This window comes from Nerophis lumbriciformis, linkage group LG04 (assembly GCF_033978685.3).
Source record: "Nerophis lumbriciformis linkage group LG04, RoL_Nlum_v2.1, whole genome shotgun sequence".
NCBI classification, from domain to species: Eukaryota; Metazoa; Chordata; class Actinopteri; order Syngnathiformes; family Syngnathidae; genus Nerophis; species Nerophis lumbriciformis.
In genome coordinates, this window is record NC_084551.2 from 48,582,501 (window position 1) to 48,601,163 (window position 18,663).

At 38.5% G+C, this 18,663-nt stretch overlaps 1 protein-coding gene across 7 annotated transcripts in view; it reads left to right on the forward strand.

The window, feature by feature from the left end:
- The window catches only part of satb1b (SATB homeobox 1b), a 250,029-nt gene that overhangs the window by 50,614 nt on the left and 180,752 nt on the right, over positions 1 to 18,663 (forward strand). For all 7 annotated transcript variants that reach the window (XM_061956591.2, XM_061956583.2, XM_061956599.2 and 4 more), the window contains exon 2: positions 9,224 to 9,462. In XM_061956591.2, the coding sequence (XP_061812575.1) occupies positions 9,249 to 9,462 (214 nt within the window). In that variant the 5' untranslated portion in view covers positions 9,224 to 9,248. The remainder of the gene's footprint in view (positions 1 to 9,223; positions 9,463 to 18,663) is intronic.

The following is an 18,663-nucleotide window of genomic DNA, read 5'->3' on the forward strand; positions in this document are numbered from 1 at the left end:
CTGACGTAGATCCACGCTGATGTCCGTGTTGCCCCTACAGCCATAAAAAGATTTGAACCCTCCCAAATATGTTCCGCTATACATATCTATTCATACATTATATTATTTAATTTATTTTCACATTAAAAAACACGTATTTTTAAGGTGTGGTGACTTTTGGTTTGTTTTGTTGTAGTAGTAGTAGCGACTTCCTTGTTCATTTACAGAATCCGGTCACATTCTTTGTTGTCATTTTATCGAACTGCACATCCATGTGACGTCGAGGGCACTTTGGGGCCACATTTGGGCCTCTGCATGTTTACACTGGAGTCTGATAAAGATCACATTTTACTTGCAGTGTAAACAGTTAGCTGGTAAAAATTTGATTTTGAAAAAATCTGGTTTGGTCTGCTATGTACCGGTAAACGTAGTCAGAGACACAGTCTCATACTGCTACGGCATTATCAAGAGGTAAACAAGCTTCTGCGTCGGCTTTTGAGTTTGTAATGCCGTAGGACACCAATCTGTACCGACTGAAATACATGAACAATCATATTACAGTGTCTGTAAAGTATTAGCTCATATTTCATGTTTTGTTTGTACACGGCGAGCTCCACAGTGTATGTAGTTGTAAGCATGATGTGCTGCATGTGTCATGATCAACATTATAGTGACTTACTCGTTGGATAGTTGTGTGTTTGGTCAAGCTGGCCGGGGATGTTTCCAGTTGATTTTGGGTACAGTATGGTGGAAAATGTATTCTACCACTTCGTGGTTTGTTAGCACAAACAGTCCGTCCTTCGCTGTGATGCAGTTTCATTGAACATTGTCCACCTTGCCAGATAAAAGAAGCCTCATAGTAACATTGTGTGCCACTCATTGCAGCAGAAGCACCCCATTTCTGTCGGCATAGCGTTGCAATCTCCACATTTGCAACACCAAGTCTGCCCCGCATGTTTCACCCTCTCTTCATGCTCGCTCATCTTCTATAACCAACAGTTATGTCTCCGTATATTCAGGTTAAAAAAGATAAGGTTGTGAATCCTCATTTGTCCAAAAATAGTCGTCTTCGTCATCTATTATGAAGTCTGCCACGATTAATGAACACACACGTTTGTTGACGGAAGTAGCAAGTGCGTTTCTATGAGCACTGAAATCGATGTGCCCAGGAAAGATGTTCCAGTAATGCTTAAAATTATTAAAATATGGTAAATACATACATATTACACATTGTTATGAATGTGCCTGTAAAACATTATGTATGTATGTATATAATATATATATATATATATATATATATATATATATATATATATATATATATATAAAATGATATATATGTGTATGTATGTATGTAATAGGGCTGCAACAACTAATCAATTAAATCGATTAAAATCGATTATTAAAATAGTTGGCGATTAATTTAGTCATCGATTCGTTGGATCTATGCTATACGCATGCGCAGAGGCAATTATATATATATATATATATATATATATATATATTATATTTATTTATTTATTTGTATTTGTATTTTTTATTTTTTTTATAAACCTTTATTTATAAACTGCAACATGTACAAACAGCTGAAGAAACAATAATCAAAATAAGTATGGTGCCAGTATGCTGTTTTTTCCCCCAATAAAATACTGGAAAGGATAGAAATGTAGTTTGTCTCTTTTTATCCGATTATGAATCGATTAATCGAAGTAATAATCGACAGATTAATCGATTATCAAACTAATCGTTAGTTGCAGCCCTAGTATGTATGTATGCATGTATGTATGTATACATATATAATGTGTGTATGTGTGTGTGTTTTCATATATGTATGTATGTATGTATGTGTATATATACATATATAATGTGTGTATGTATGTATATGTATGTATGTGTGTGTATGTATGTATGTATGTATGTATGTATACATATATAATGTGTGTATGTATATATATGTGTGTATATATATATATATATATATATATATATATATATATATATATATATATATACATATATATATATATATATATATATATAAATTATATGGATGTACATGTGTGTACTATGTGTGTATAAGTGTATGTATATATATATATATATATATATATATATATATATATATATATATATATATATATATATATATATATATATGCATATTAGAGATGTCCGATAATATTGGCCGATAAATGCGTTAAAATGTAATATCGGAAATTATCGGTATCGTTTTTTTATTATTATCGGTATCGTTTTTTTTATTTTTTTTATTTTTTCATTATTATTATTTTTTATTAAATCAACATAAAAAAACACAAGATGCACTTACAATTAGTGCACCAACCCAAAAAACTTTCCTCCCCCATTCACCCTCATTCACACAAAAGGGTTGTTTCTTTCTGTTATTAATATTCTGGTTCCTACATTATATATCAATATATATCAATACAGTCTGCAAGGGATACAGTCCGTAAGCACACATGATTGTGCGTGCTGCTGGTCCACTAATAGTACTAACCTTTAACAGTTAATTTTACAAATTTTCATTAATTACTAGTTTCTATGTAACTGTTTTTATATTGTTTTACTTTATTTTTTATTCAAGAAAATGTTTTTAATTTATTTATCTTATTTTATTAATTTTAAAAAAAAGTACCTTATCTTCACCATATCCGGTTGTCCAAATTAAGCATAACAATGTGTTAATTCCACGACTGCATATATCGGTTGATATCGGTATCGGTAATTAAAGAGTTGGACAAAGTTGGATATCGGCAAAAATCCATTATCGGACATCCCTAATGCATATACTTATGTATGTATGTATGTATGTATATGTATATACAGTTTGTATGTATATATATATATATATATATATATATATATATATATATATATATATATATATATATATATATGTATATATATGTATATGTATATGTATATACTCAAGTTGTGTATTTAAAACATTGATGGAGGGTTTTGAAGTTGTTTTAGAGGTCTTTGAAGGCAGCACAGGTGACTCTCATTAGCTGAAATGTTAGTTGCATCTTGCGAGCATTTTTTTAATCTTTAGAATCTTGTCTCTCATAGTGATTTTGAATGATAGGCACAATTCCAAGTAAAGTGCAATTCCCCTTTAATACTGGCTAAATAGAGCGAAGACATTACTAAATTGGCAACACTGCACCTGAGCCTTTTCAGCATCCTCGTGCTGCCCGCTGTACACCTGCCATAAAAAGTGCGTAGTCCGAACGCGCAAACAAATCATCCTGTTGTTTGTTTTCATTGTTTTTTCTGACCACCTTGCTGAAGACAGAAGTCCAATCAGCCGTGTTTCATGTCGGTTTCTTTAACTCGTCCACTCAAGTCAAAACCTTCCATTGCAGGCTGCTACAACCTTTTTTTTTTTTAATTCAAAAATCCTGACCTGGATCTGATGTTCATCCGGGTCTGGATTCCCTTTTGCACAAACCCACCCCCACTTCTCTCCTAATTGCTGGGAATTACTTGGCTCATTGCATGTTATGAATGGAGGAGTTGATGATCTTTCAACGCGGGGGTGGTCAAGTTTGTCCTCTTTGACAGCAGCAGTGTATTAACATGATGCACTGACATGCACCATGACTCCTACAGCTTAATGGCCATGTCTGCACCAACACGGGTTCAAAACCTGTATTTTGCTGTGTGGTACATGTTGGTTGTCATGTTGGTTCTCCAAAGAACTTTCCTAAGGAGTAAATGGAATCAGTTATTGTTTTGTTAAACTGAAGTATGAGATTCAGGTGTCGTTTTACCACCAATCCTTTTGTATGATTCTTCTTTTCTCGAATTACCGTGTTGCTTTTGTGCCTGAATGACTTTGTCCAGGCTTCTGATTGGCTAAAGTAGTTATAGCAGAACAATTCTAATAACTATTATATTATCTAATTATTGCTATACTAGTTATGACACAAATCTGAGTAGGGAAATACATTACACATCAGAGTACTGCATAGAAAAAAGAGAAGTGGTAAAAATAAAAATAAATCAATATATCGTGTGGCCCTCCCTACAGGCAGATCGCCTGCTGTGCGTGGGGACCCGCGATCTGGTGGGGGCCCCCTAATTTGCATGAAGAGGCCCATGTAAAATGTCAATGAATGAATGACAGTGTGCTTCGTATGAACTTTATTACAAACATATTTCTAGCCCCTTCCTGCTCAGTCGCTGTTAATAATAAACCATATTTTCCGGACCATAGGGCGCACCGGATTATAAGGCGCATTGCCGATGAGCGGGTATTGTCAGGTCTATTTTCACACAAAAGGCGCACCGGATTATAAAGCACATTAAAGGGGTCATATTATTATTATTTTTTTCTAAATTGAAAATACTTCCTTGTGGTCTACATCAGTGTTTTTCAACCACTGTGCCGCGGCACACTAGTGTGCCGTGAGATACAGTCTAGTGTGCCGTGGGAGATTATCTAATTTCACCGATTTGGGGTAAAAAATGTTTTTTGCAAACCAGTAATTATAGTCTGTAAATGATGTGTTGTTGTTGAGTGTTGGTGCTGTCGAGAGCTCGGCAGAGTAACCGTGTAATACTCTTCCATATCAGTAGGTGGCAGCAGGTAGCTAATTGCTTTGTAGATTTCGGAAACAGCGGGAGGCAGCGTAGAGGTAAAAGGCTGTCTAATGCTAAAACCAAAAATAAATAAAAGGTGAGTGCCCCTAAGAAAAGGCATTAAAGCTTAGGGAAGGCTATGCAGAACGAAACTAAAACTGAACTGGCTACAAAGTAAACAAAAACAGAATGCTGGATGACAGCAAAGACTTACTGTGGAGCAAAGATGGTGTCCACAATGTAACATCCGAACATTACATGACAATCGACAAAGTCCCCACGAAGAAGGATAAAAACATAGTAGATGCGGGAAATATCGCTCAAAGGAAGACCTGAAACTGCTCCAGGAAAATACCAAAAAAAGAGAAAAAGCCACCAAAATTGGAGCGCAAGACAAGAACTAAAACACTACACACAGGAAAACAGCAAACAACTCCAAATAAGTCACGGCGTGATTTGACAGGTGGTGAGAGTACACCTACTTTGAGACAAGAGTTATATTGATGCATGGTTGGTTATGGTTTAAAGTCATATCCAACAATTGCGACAACAACTTTTTACTGTCAACTGAGTTTCGTTGTTTAATGATTTCTGCTGGTGGTGTGCCTCCGGATTTTGTCAACACAAAAAATGTGCCTTGGCTCAAAAAAGGTTGAAAATCACAGGTCTACATAACATGTAATGGTGGTTCTTTGGTCAAAATGTTGCATAGATGATGTTTTACAGATCATCTTTAAGCTGCTTTCTGACAGTCACTTCAGGATGCGCCGTTTTGTGGGCGGTCTTATTTACGTGGCTCACCTTCGGCAGCGTCTTCTCCTCATCGTCTTTGTTGTAGCGGTGTAGCGTGCAAGGACGGGGGTGGAAGAAGTGTCAAAATATGGTGCTAAGTGTTTTAATGATATTCAGACTTTACTTCAATCAATAACGGAGCAGCATCTCCTCATCCGCGGCTCACGAGTCTGTCCGTAACTCTCTAATAACTAAAGTTCCTTGGGTGAATAATGTAAACGCACTACACCGGTATGTTTTAGCGTTTTCATGGCAAGTTTACTTTACACTATTTTATATTAGAAATGGCAACAGCGGGGACTACGGTGTCGGCACAGACTACAAAGACGCACTCGCGCAAATTTTCAGGACTTATGCTGATCCCAAATACAGATCAGCAGGTACTAGAAGGTAAGAAAAGTTGCTTTTGAATAATATTGCGAAAGAAAACGCCAGATGATATGTCTTACCTTATACACACACCATAATAATACTCCTATGTTGAAGCACAGTACAATCCATCAAGCGGTGCGGCTTCATAGCTTACCAAAGTCATATTAAAACATTGTGATGGATTTTTGAGCGCCCTGTGTAATGTTCTATACTTTCAATGGAACATGTAACATTTTGGTGTTGTTTACTTGAGTCATATTGCAGTCTACATGAATCTCTTATGTGTGACTGCCATCATATTGCAGTCAACACGTATCTCTATGTGTGACTGCCATCGACTGGTCACACTTAACATTACACCATATGCCAAATAAAATAGCTTTGAGGTTGGTTAGCACAACCAAAATTATCCCGTACATTAGGCGCACTGGGTTATAAGGCGCACTGTCGAGTTTTGAGAAAATAAAATGATTTTAAGTGCGCCTTATAGTCCAAAAAATACGGTAATAGCACATTTTCCCTTAAAAACGTCACCCCCCTGTTAACACACCAGTCTTGCAAGGCACACACGTTGAATATTACGTTTTAATTAGGGCTGTCAGAGTGAACACGTTAACTCATGCAATTAATCGCAAAACATTATCGCATTTATTATTTGCAAATTCATAATAATCCATTTATTTTGACTGCACATATGCCTTTACCTTAACCGCAGATAGTTACCTGAAAGGCGGAGCAGGTTGCTTTACGGTCAGCGGTCAGGTCAATGCAAATTCCAAAAAAACCCAAAAAACGTCAGTACTTTAGATAAAACTGTTTTGAGCAAATAAATGGCATACATTTAAATAAAACATTTAAAACAATGATCGTGTGTAACATTCTGACATTGCATGAATGGTTTTATAGCAAAAGTTTTAATTGTCTTAAAAATTTGTTATTTTGCAGGAAGAAAAAAAAAGAAAAATGTCTTTCCCATAAATTAGATTTAGTTCAAAACATGAATCAAATTGAATTTAAGTTTGGGGTCAAATAGTACAAACATAATTGAGTCTTACATATTAATATATTCCTTCAATATCAAATAAAATGGCCCTATAAACTTTTTTTGGGGGTCATTATGATTTATTTTTCTACATTTTAAAACACTTCCTTGTGGTCTACATAACATGTAATGGTGGTCCTTTAGTCCAAATATTGCATCGATTATGTTTTACAGACCATCTTCAAGCTGCTTTCTGACGTCTCTTCTGGATGCGTTGTCTTATTTACGTGCCGAAACCCTCCTCCAGGCCAAGCCTCTTTCGACTGTGTCTTCTCCTCGTCTGCCATGTTGTAGTTTTTAGCGCTTCCATATCGAGTCTACTGACAGATATAAGTTAGAACTATATGCTACATTTTATTAAAAATGGCAATTGCTGAGGTTTTTACAAATCCATTCGATTCCGATTCCTGAGGTGACAATTCAATTTAGAATCCATTCTCGATTCAAACCGATTCTTGCAATGTATTATTGGTATAATAAATATAATGAAACTTTTTCAAAACCAGTTAGAAAAAGTCCTTCTGGTTGCATTAAGATGGCCTGAAAACGTCTTTTTAAAAAGTGATTTTTTTATTAAAAAAATAATAAAATAAAAGTAATATATATATATATATATATATATATATGTATGTATGTATGTATGTATGTATGTATGTATGTATGTATATGTATGTATGTATGCATATGTATGTATGTATGTATGTGTATAAATATATACATATATATATATATATATATATATATATATATATATATATATATATATATATATATATATATATATATATACATATATATATATATGGGTGTGTATATGTATATATATGTGTGTATATTTATGTATATATATATATATATATATATATATATATATATATATATATATATATATAAGTGTGTGTATATGTATGTATGTATGTATGTATGTATGTGGAAGAGTTAGTGCTGCAAGGGGTTCAGGGTATTTGTTCTGTTGTGTTTATGTTGTGTTACGGTGCGGATGTTCTCCCGAAATGTGTTTGTCATTCTTGTTTGGTGTGGGTTCACAGTGTGGCGCATATTTGTAACAGTGTTAAAGTTGTTTATACGGCCACCCTCAGTGCGACCTGTGTGGCCGTTGACCAAGTATGCTTGCATTCACTTGTGTGTGTGTGAAAAGCCGTAGATTATATGTGATTTGGCCGGCACACAAAGGCAGTGTCTTTAAGGTTTATTGGCGCTCTGTACTTCTCCCTACGTCCGTGTACCACTCCGTACAGCGGTGTTTTAAAAAGTCATACATTTTACTTTTTGAAACCCATCCATCCATCCATTTTCTACCGCTTATTCCCTTTGGGGTCGCGGGGGGCGCTGGAGCCTATCTCAGCTACAATCGGGCGGAAGGCGGGGTACACCCTGGACAAGTCGCCACCTCATCGCAGGGCCAACACAGATAGACAGACAACATTCACACTCACATTCACACACTAGGGCCAATTTAGTGTTGCCAATCAACCTATCCCCAGGTGCATGTCTTTGGAGGTGGGAGGAAGCCGGAGTACCCGGAGGGAACCCACGCAGTCACGGGGAGAACATGCAAACTCCACACAGAAAGATCCCGAGCCTGGGATTGAACCCCAGACTACTTAGCACCTTCGTATTGTGAGGCAGACGCACTAACCCCTCTTCTACCGTGCTGCCCACTTTTTGAAACCGATACCAATAATTTCACAGCATTTATCGGCCGATATCGGCAGTCCGATATTATCGGACATCTCTAATTATTATTATTATTATCGCCCTACAGTCAGTCTGTTTCCTCTAAGCTGCGTGTGTGTTCGTGCATGTGCATGGAGTCGTCTTCCGACGGTGCCGAAGCAGGGGAAGTGTACTGAGCCTGTGTGCAAATCAGTGCGCTCACACGCGCCAAATGTGCCGGAATTTAGGTGTTAGTTGGACCCAAGCACTGCAGGATTTGCCAAATGTGAGGACGTCCTAAGACTCCATGAGTCAGCAGCAGCCTTTTTTCGGTTGCTTTTGCCTCTAAAGTTGCACGAGCTAAAAATAAACGTCCACACCTGTAAAGTTGGGCCGCCGTGGGACGTGACATTGCAAGATCCCCTCGCCAGTTGCGTCTCGAGTTTAAAGCCGGATGAAGTGACTCAGAAGCTGAAGGTTCCCCACAACCGCCCGTGCGCCAACCCTCAGCTCTGCGTGCTCCGATGCAGAATCTTGTTCCTCGTGTGCGTTCAAGTGGAATCTCCCTGCAAATTAATGCGTTCGCGCTAAAACCGAGGCTTGTTTGGCTCACCTCGCGTGGGAATCTCTAGCGGGACATCCATACATAATACATGCGCTAAAAAAAGGGAACATTACAGCGGCACGGAAAAGTCAGCAGCCGAGGCGGATTGACAGCCAGTGCGCTCATACTTGTTCCCTATTTCTCCGCAGGTGATAGTGAGTCGAGGTGCTGAGAATGATGGACCATCTCAGCGAGACGTGTTTGGGCAAGGAGAACCCCGAGCTGGTCAACAGCATCGTGGACGCCAAGGCCCCGCCGGCCAAGCTTCCCCGCATGGAGCAGAATGGCAGCCCCCTGGGCCGGGCGAGACTAGGCAGCACTGGCGCCAAGCTCGCCGGACTCCCCTACAAGCCTGTAAACCACCTGCTGAAGACCTGCCACAAACGAGGTACATTCTTGGGATTACTGCTCAAACATGCTTTTTTTATCAGCGTTGCCTGGTGTATCATGCTAAATTATCTTACCAGAATCTCAAAATGATGGGAAAAATGTTCGGTTCTCAAGAAAAATTACTGAAGATCCCTTATTAAACGTTTGGAACCATCCGCTAAAGGGAAACATTACCATAGACTAGGGCAGGGGTCGGCAACCTTTACCAGTCAAAGAGCCATTTTGACCAGTTTCACAAATTATAAAAAACAATGGGAGCTGCAAAAATATTTGAAATTTTAAATGAATTAACACTGCATACAGCGTGCCGTGATGGCACAGCATATAGCACCCACTAAAATCAGCGTGCCTGAGCAGCCACACGTTGTATGGGGCTTCCGCTAGCTCAAGTAGGTGACAGCAAGGCATACTTGTTCAACAACCACACAGGTTACACTGACGGTGGCGGTATAAAAAAAACTTTAACACTCTTACTAATAATGCGCCACACTGTGAACCCACACCAAACAAGAATGACAAACACATTTCGGGAGAACATCTGCACCGTAACACAACATAAACACAACAGGACAAATACCCAGAATCCCATGCAGCCCTAACTCTTCCGGGATACATTATACACCCCCCCTACCAAACCCCGCCCACCTCAACCGACGCACAGAGAGAGGGGGGGGGGGGGGGGGGATTGATGTGTGAGGGAGCAGGCTTGGGGTGGGGGCGGGGTTTGGTGGTAGCAGGGGTGTATAATGTAGCCGGAAGAGTCAGGGCTGAATGGGATTCTGGGTGTTTGTTCTGTTGTGTTTATGTTGTGTTAAGGTGCAGATGTTCTCCCGAAATGTGTTTGTCATTCTTGTTTGGTTTTGGTTCAAAGTGTGGCGCATTATTAGTAAGAGTGTTAAAGTTGTTTTATATGGTCACCGTCAGTGTAACTTGTGTGGCTGTTGACCAAGTATGCATTGCTGTCGCGTACCTGTGCAAGCAGAAGATGTATTTTGTATAACAAGTGTTGGGCTGGCAAGCTGTTAATACAGGTTGTAGAGGGCGCCAAATGTTGTACCATCATGGCACGCCCTTATTATAGCTGTAAGGGTGAAAATAGGTGAATATTAATCCCGGGAGTTTTCTGCGAGAGGCACTGAAATCTGGAAGTCTCACGGGAAAATTGGGGGGTTCGGCAAGTAAGCTGCTGAGCCGCTTCAGAGTGATCAAAGAGCCGCATGCGGCTCCGGAGCCGCGGGTTGCCGACCCCTGGACTAGGGGTTGAGTTGAGTTGAGTTGAGTTTGAGTTTATTTCGAACATGCAAGCATACAACATGATACATCACAATTTCCAGTTTCTCTTTTCAACATGTTCGAAAAGGAGTAGGAAGAAGCAGAGCTTATTTAATCCTACCCCTTTTCTTTTACATAACAGTTGCCAAAACTTTAGTTCACTTCCTGTTCTCAATTTATTCACAATATACTCCATAAGTAATCACAATAAAAATAAGTAAATAGATAATAATTGGTGAAGTAAGTTATATTTCATATGATGAGATAAGTAAGATTATTTTGAGAGTGAAAGAATGGATGAATTAAATAAATTCAGAATGTTTATCATGGTTCTTCTTCTTTGTACTTTGTGAACACTTTAAGTTTGAAGAGTTTCTTGATGCTTTGCTTAATCCATTCCATAATTTAGTTCCACGTACTGATATACTGAAGGTCTTAAGTGTTGTACGTGCGTACAAATGTTTTAAATTAAATTTTTCTCTAAGATTATATTTCTCCTCTTTTTTTGTGAAGTATTGTTGTATATTCTTGGGTAGCAGGTTATAGTTTGCTTTGTGTATAATTTTAGCTGTTTGCAAATTCACTATGTCGTGGAATTTCAGTATCTTTGATTCAATAAATAAAGGATTTGTATGTTCTCTATATCCAACATTATGTATTATTCTAACTGATCTTTTTTGTAACACCGTTAATGAATGAAGTGTACTTTTGTAGTTATTTCCCCATATTTCTACACAGTAACTCAGATATGGTCTATGTTAATGAATTTTCTATGGCCCCCAATATGATATTTGATTAGTATTAGAACCGGTCCGCAGGCCACAGCCGCCTGCTGCTGTTTTACACGCACCAAAACTCCATCAGTGTTGGCGTTAGGAATTTTCAAAATGTCATCAAGTCATAAAAATGGGGTCCCATAGTAACGTTTTGGGGTCCCCCTTCTTTGTAACCGTTTTGAAAACAATGATTGTCCTGTTGTATCTCACATTCTATATTGTGTTTTGGAAAAAGGTTGTCATAAACGTTACTTAATTCATAAAAAAAAATAATACAAAAGAAAACAAATGTTTAAGTGAAGTGATTTATATTTATATAGCGCTTTTCTCTAGTGACTCAAAGCGCTTTTACGTAGTGAAACCCAATATCTACAAACCCCGTTTCCGTATGAGTTGGGATATTGTGTTAGACGTAATATAAATATAAATTTGCAAATCCTTTTCAACCCATATTCAATTGAATGCACTACAAAGACAACATATTTGATGTTCAAACTCATAAACTTTATTTTTTTTTTTGCAAATAATAATTAACTTAGAATTTCATGGCTGCAACACGTGTCAAATTAGTTGGGAAAGGGCATGTTCACCACTGTGTTACATGGCCTTTCCTTTTAACAACACTCAATAAACGTTTGGGAACTGAGAAGACACATTTTTTAAGCTTCTCAGGTAGAATTGTTTCCCATTCTTGCTTGATGTACAGCTTAAGTTGTTCAACAGTCCGGGGGTCTCCGTTGTGGTATTTTAGGCTTCATAATGCGCCACACATTTTCAATGGGAGACAGGTCTGGACTACAGGCAGGCCAGTCTAGTACCTGCACTCTTTTACTATGAAGCCACGTTGATGTAACACGTAGCATGGCATTGTCTTGCTGAAATAAGCAGGGGCGTCAATGGTAACGTTGCTATGTTGCTCCAAAACCTGTATGTACCTTTCAGCATTAATGGCGCCTTCACAGATGTGTAAGTTACCCATGTCTTGGGCACTAATACACCCCCATACCATCACAGATGCTGGCTTTTCAACTTATAACAATCCGGATGGTTCTTCTCCTCGTTTATGTATATGTGCATTTATTCAACATTCATTCACGTCCTTCTTTCCTTTATAGATCTAAACTTTACCGCTGCCGGTATTTTTTTCTATATTTTTATTGTAATATTTTCAGAATGTGTTTGTTCCATTTTTGGCCAAAGTAAGACAAAGAAAACAATCTGAAGTTGTCTTTATTTTTTTAGTTTTAATGCCATGATTTTAATAGTCTGGCCCGCGTGTGCACATATTTTCCTCCTGAGCTAAAATGAGTTTGACACCCCTGCCATAGACCGTGGAAAGCAGGGCTATTCAACTGGCAACCCAGGGGCCAAATCTGAACCCGAGAATGACACCACTCCAGCCCCCAGTTCAGTTGAAAACCTTAAAGAAAAATATTTTTGCAGCATATTACTAAAATAAACTAGAGTGCTCCTGTTGTAAAGAGGAACTTGGACCACTGTAAGCACATTGGCAGATCCTTGCATTGACAGTGTAACCTTGCCAGCAAACATAGAACACTGGGGTCCTAACTTGTTTTTTGCATAACCGAAGCGTTCCTCTAGGCACCCTTTTACATCCTCTCCTATTTGGCAGTTGCAATTCTTTTCATATTGTGATTCATGTAACTAAAGTGTTGCTGTAGCTGGGCTTGGGCCAACGACAATATATGGACGATACATTGACCTACAAAATATTGCCGATAAACAACATTATTTTGATATATCAAGTTAAAAAAAGTTAAAGTACCAATGATTGTCACACACACACTAGGTGTGGCAAAATTATTCTCTGCATTTGACCCATCACCCTTGATCACCCCCTGGGAGGTGAGCATTGGGGAGCAGTGGGCAGCAGCGGTGGTCATGCCCGGTAATCATTTTGGTGATTTAACCCCCAATTCCAACCCTTGATACTGAGTGTGAAGCAGGAAGGTAATGGGTCCTATTTTTATAGTCTGGTATGACTCGGCCGGGGTTTGAACTCACAACCTACCGATCTCAGGGCGGACACTCTAACCACTTTGCCATTGAGTAGGTAATATATATACCGATGAAATGATAATACCTAATAATAATGCAGGCATACCCTTTCAAATGCAATAAACTTGTATTTTTAGTATATTTAGGGACCGAGTCCCTTTGGGACAGAGGACCCTATTGTATTTCTAGCGTTTTATTATTATACCGCCGCCTCTCTGAGCTGTAATTTGACCCCCTTAACATACTTCAAAACTCACCAAATTGGACACACACATCAGGACTGGCGAAAACTGCGATCTAATCAAAAAACCAAACCCAAAAACTCAAAAATGCGCTCTCGGAAGAAAACACAGACAAAACTGCCTGTAACTTCCAGTAGGAATGTCGTAGAGACATGAAACAAAAACCTCTATGTAGGTCTCACTTAGACCTATATTTCATACACTGATAACCCCCAGCAAAAATCAACAGGAAGTTTGCAATTCCCCCTTCAAAACAAAAGTTGTGTAAAAACAGTCACCTTTTTTCAAACATTATCTCCTCTGAGCGCGTTTGTCCTGTCGGCTTCAAATTAGCACAGGAAAGAGATTGAACCCTTCTGATTAAAAGTTGATGAAAGAGTTTTAATAACTGCTCCGGTTTGGATTTTATGAGCCCTCAAAGTCGATCCCGTCCATCGCTGCTTGCAGCTTTAATTCAACATTGAAATTGGAACGTAAACTTTAAATATACAAGTTAAATACAACAAACAAATAATACAAATAAAATAAACCAAAATGATCACAGTTTTTATTATTATCGCGGTATTGTTGAATAGGCTCAAAAAGTACTTGTACACACACTAAAATTGTTTATACTTTCATGGCAGAGGAAACAACAAATACTGTTCATGCTTCATGAGAGCCATTTGTTTATTAGTGTTTTTAAATATGCTTATATTCCTACATTTTAATTTGTAAATGTTTTAGAATGTTTTTTTTAGAATAAATGATAATTGGTTGATCTTTTTTTTTACTTCCAGTTTGTGTTGTCACGTGAGTTCACTTCCTGTTTCAACTCGACACTGTCAAGTTTATATATACCGTAGTTGTCATTGTGAATACTGTATCTGATTAGTTTAGACCAGTGGTTCTTAACCTGGGTTCGATCGAACCCTAGGGGTTCGGTGAGTCGGACTCAGGGGTTCGGCGGATGTCAAGACACACCCGACTCATCGTGTAAATACAAACTTCTCCCTATCGCCGTATTACGGATACAGCAACAGCAGAAGTCAGACTGATTTGCAGGTGTGTAATTTGTAGTGAGTTTATGCTCTGTGTTGGTTTTGTTCTTTGAACAAAGTGATGTTCATACACGGTTCATTTTGTGCACCAGTAAAAAAACATGGTAACACTTTAGTATGGGGAACATATTCACCATTAATTAGTTGCTTATTAACATGCAAATTAGTAACATATTGGCTCTTATTAATGCCTTATTCTGCATGGCCTTATTATAACCCTAACCCTCTAACCCTGGCCTTAACCCTTTAACCCTAACCCTAACCAAATAACTCTAAATTAAGTCTTTGTTACTTAGAATATGTTCCCCTAGACCAGTGATTTTCAACCTTTTTTGAGCCAAGGCACATTTTTTGTGTTGACAAAATCCGGAGGCACACCACCAGCAGAAATCATTAAACAACGAAACTCAGTTGACAGTAAAAAGTTGTTGTCGCAATTGTTGGGTATGACTTTAAAGCATAACCAAGCATGCATCACTATAGCTCTTGTCTCAAAGTAGGTGTACTGTCACCACCTGTCACATCACGCCCTGACCTATTTGGAGTTTTTTGGTGTTTTCCTGTGCGTAGTGTTTTAGTTCTTGTCTTGCGCTCCTATTTTAATGACTTTTTCTCTTTTTTTGATATTTTCCTGTAGCAGTTTCATGTCTTCCTTTGAGCGATATTTCCCGCATCTACTTTGTTTTAGCAATCAAGAAGATTTTAGTGGTTTTTATCCTTCTTTGTGGGGACATTGTTGATTGTCATGTCATGTTCGGATGTACTTTGTGGACGCCATCTTTGCTCCACAGTAAGTCTTTGCTGTCGTCCAGCATTCTGTTTTTGTTTACTTTGCAACCAGTTCAGTTTTCGTTTCGTTCTGCATAGCCTTCCCTAAGCTTCAATGCCTTTTCTTAGTGGCACTCACCTTTTGTTTATTTTTGGTCGAAGCATTAGATACCTTTTTACCTGCGCACTGCCTCCCGCTGATTCCGAGATCTACAAAGCAATTAGCGACCTGCTGCCACCTACTGATATGGAAGAGTATTACACGGTTACTCTGCCGAGCTCTAGACAGCACCGACACTCAACAACAACACATCATTTGCAGACTATAATTACTGGTTTGCAAAAAAATATTTTTAACCCAAATAGGTGAAATTAGATCATCTCCCACGGCACACCAGACTGTATCTCATGTGGTTGTGGTTGTGGTTGAAAAACACTGCCCTAGTGTCCAAAAAACTCTAAATTAAGTCTTTGTTACTTAGAATATGTTCCCCATACTAAAGTGTTACCAAAAACATATAACTTTGTCTTGAATTAGAAAAAAAAACACATTTTATTTTTCACTAAAGAAGGGTTCGGTGAATGCGCATATGAAACTGGTGGGGTTCGGTACCTCCAACAAGGTTAAGAACCACTGGTTTAGACAGTAACATGTTCATACAAGTTTACATTGGAGTATGACGTTTTTTTAATTGGAAAAGACATTAATGTCTCCCGTTCATTTTAGCATTGTTCTTGTTAGCAATGCTTGTGCTTCCACCACTTTATCAACGTGCAGCTATCAATCATTTTAATTTAATACGGTAATACTAATTGTCGGGAGTTTTACAGCAGTTATCATTACTGTTTATGTGCATTTAGTACAAACGCCCACAGTTGCTGCTAAGAATGACCGCTATGCCTCGAGCAACGCATGTATATGGCGATTACCGAAGCTGGAAATGTTACAGACTAAATATTCCTTCATCGTTTAGCTAATTGACTTATCGAATATCGGCCAAGGCCTAACTGTAGCTTGTTGACTTCAGATGCAGTCATTAGTCATTTGTTCAACTTTTTTAGTTATACTTGTGGTGTTCCTCAAGGTTCTATTTTAGGTCCTCTCTCTTTCTTTCATTGTTTAGGGTATTCACCTGGTGGCCCGCAATTTCAGTTAATTATAAACTTGTGAGAGACTCACGTCTTTGCAGCAGATTCCTAAAAACAGTAAAGATCTGTCATAGAGATGATCTTTGACTAGCTTTTTTGCAGAAGGCCCTTAAAAACTGCACAGCGCTGTAAATCTGACAAACCAAATAGACCAAAATCAAATGTGAACTGAAAAAGGACACTGATTGTCTGTAAGACAAATACGACTAATAGTAAAGAGAGCGGTCTGGCCCCCTGGTCCTTAGCTTTTCTAGTTGGTGTGTAGTACAGTTTTTTTTTACAAATTATTGTACGTCTGGCAACGGTGTTTGTATACATAAATAACACTTGGCCCTGGTTTACTTTGTGTATACGGAGTCTGAACATTGGGCTTCAAGTTGATAATGGTTATAAAAGCACCACACGGTTGGTGCAATGCAACTCCAAAAACATAATTCCGCTGTGTTCCGTGACTTTGTGTTAGCATGGTGGAATTTCTACCAGCAAAGAAGCTTGTAAAATAGACATGAATATTAAAAAGGAGCACCAGGAGCTACTTGGCTACACAAACAGATGGAGATGTGTCGCAAGGAGAAGGCGCTTCCAGACTTGATTGTTACAAATTCATGATTTGTCGTTTTAAGACAGGCTTCTGGTTCGTGTACTGTTCACACTTCTGATGAACTGACAAACTTTGTGTGCATCTAAGAAGCACCTCTGATGGTGTGTCAAACATGAGGCCTGTCACGTCATTTGATCACCCCATTAATGTGGTTTGTCACATTATTTAATGGGATCTGTCACGTCATTTAAAGTGGCCCGCAGTGTCATTCAATAGGGTCCGTCACGTCATTTAATGTAGTCCGTCACGGCATTCATTGTGGTCCGTCACCTCATTAATGTGGCCCACCATGTAATTCAATATAGTCCGGCACGTCATTTAATTTGGTCCGTCACCTCTACAATGTGGCACGCCATGTCTTTCAATATGGTCTGCCACATCATTTAAAGTGGTTTGTCACGTCACTTAATGTCGCCCGCCATGTCATTCTATATGGTCCGTCACCTCATTAATGTGGCCTGCCATGTCATTCATTATGGTCCGTCACATCATTTAAAGTGGCCCCCGATGTCATTCAATGTAGTCTGCCACATCATTTATTGTGGTCCGTCATATCATTTAATGTGGCCCCCGATGTCATTTAATGTAGTCTGCCACATCATTTATTGTGGTCCGTCATGTCATTTAATGTGGCCCCCCATGTCATTCAATGTAGTGTGCCACATCATTTATTGTGGTCCTTTATGTTATTCAAAGTAGTCTGCCATAACCATTTAACGTGGTCCGTCATGTCATTTAAAGTGGCTTCCGATGTCATTCAATGTAGTGTGCCACATCATTTAATGTGGTCCGTCATGTCATTCAATGTAGTCTGCCAAACCATTTATTGTGGTCCGTCATATCATTTAATGTGGCCCCCTATGTCATTCAATGTAGTGTGCCGCATCATTTAATGTGGTCCTTTATGTTATTCAAAGTAGTCTGCCAAACCATTTATTGTGGTCCGTCATATCATTTAAAGTGGCCCCCGATGTCATTCAATGTAGTGTGCCACATCATTTAATGTGGTCCTTTATGTTATTCAAAGTAGTCTGTCATAACCATTTAATATGGTCCGTCATCTCATTTAAAGTGACCTCCGATGTCATTCAATATAGTCTGCCACATCATTTACTGTGATCCGTCATGTCATTAAATGTAGTCTGCCAAATCATTTATTGTGGTCCGTCATGTCATTTAATGTGGCCCCCGATGTCACTTACGTAGTGTGCCACATCATTTAATGTGGTCCATCATGTCATTCAATGTAGTCTGCCAAATCAATTAATGTGGTCCCCGATGTCATTCAATGTAGTGTGCCACATCATTTAATGTCGTCCGTCATATCATTTA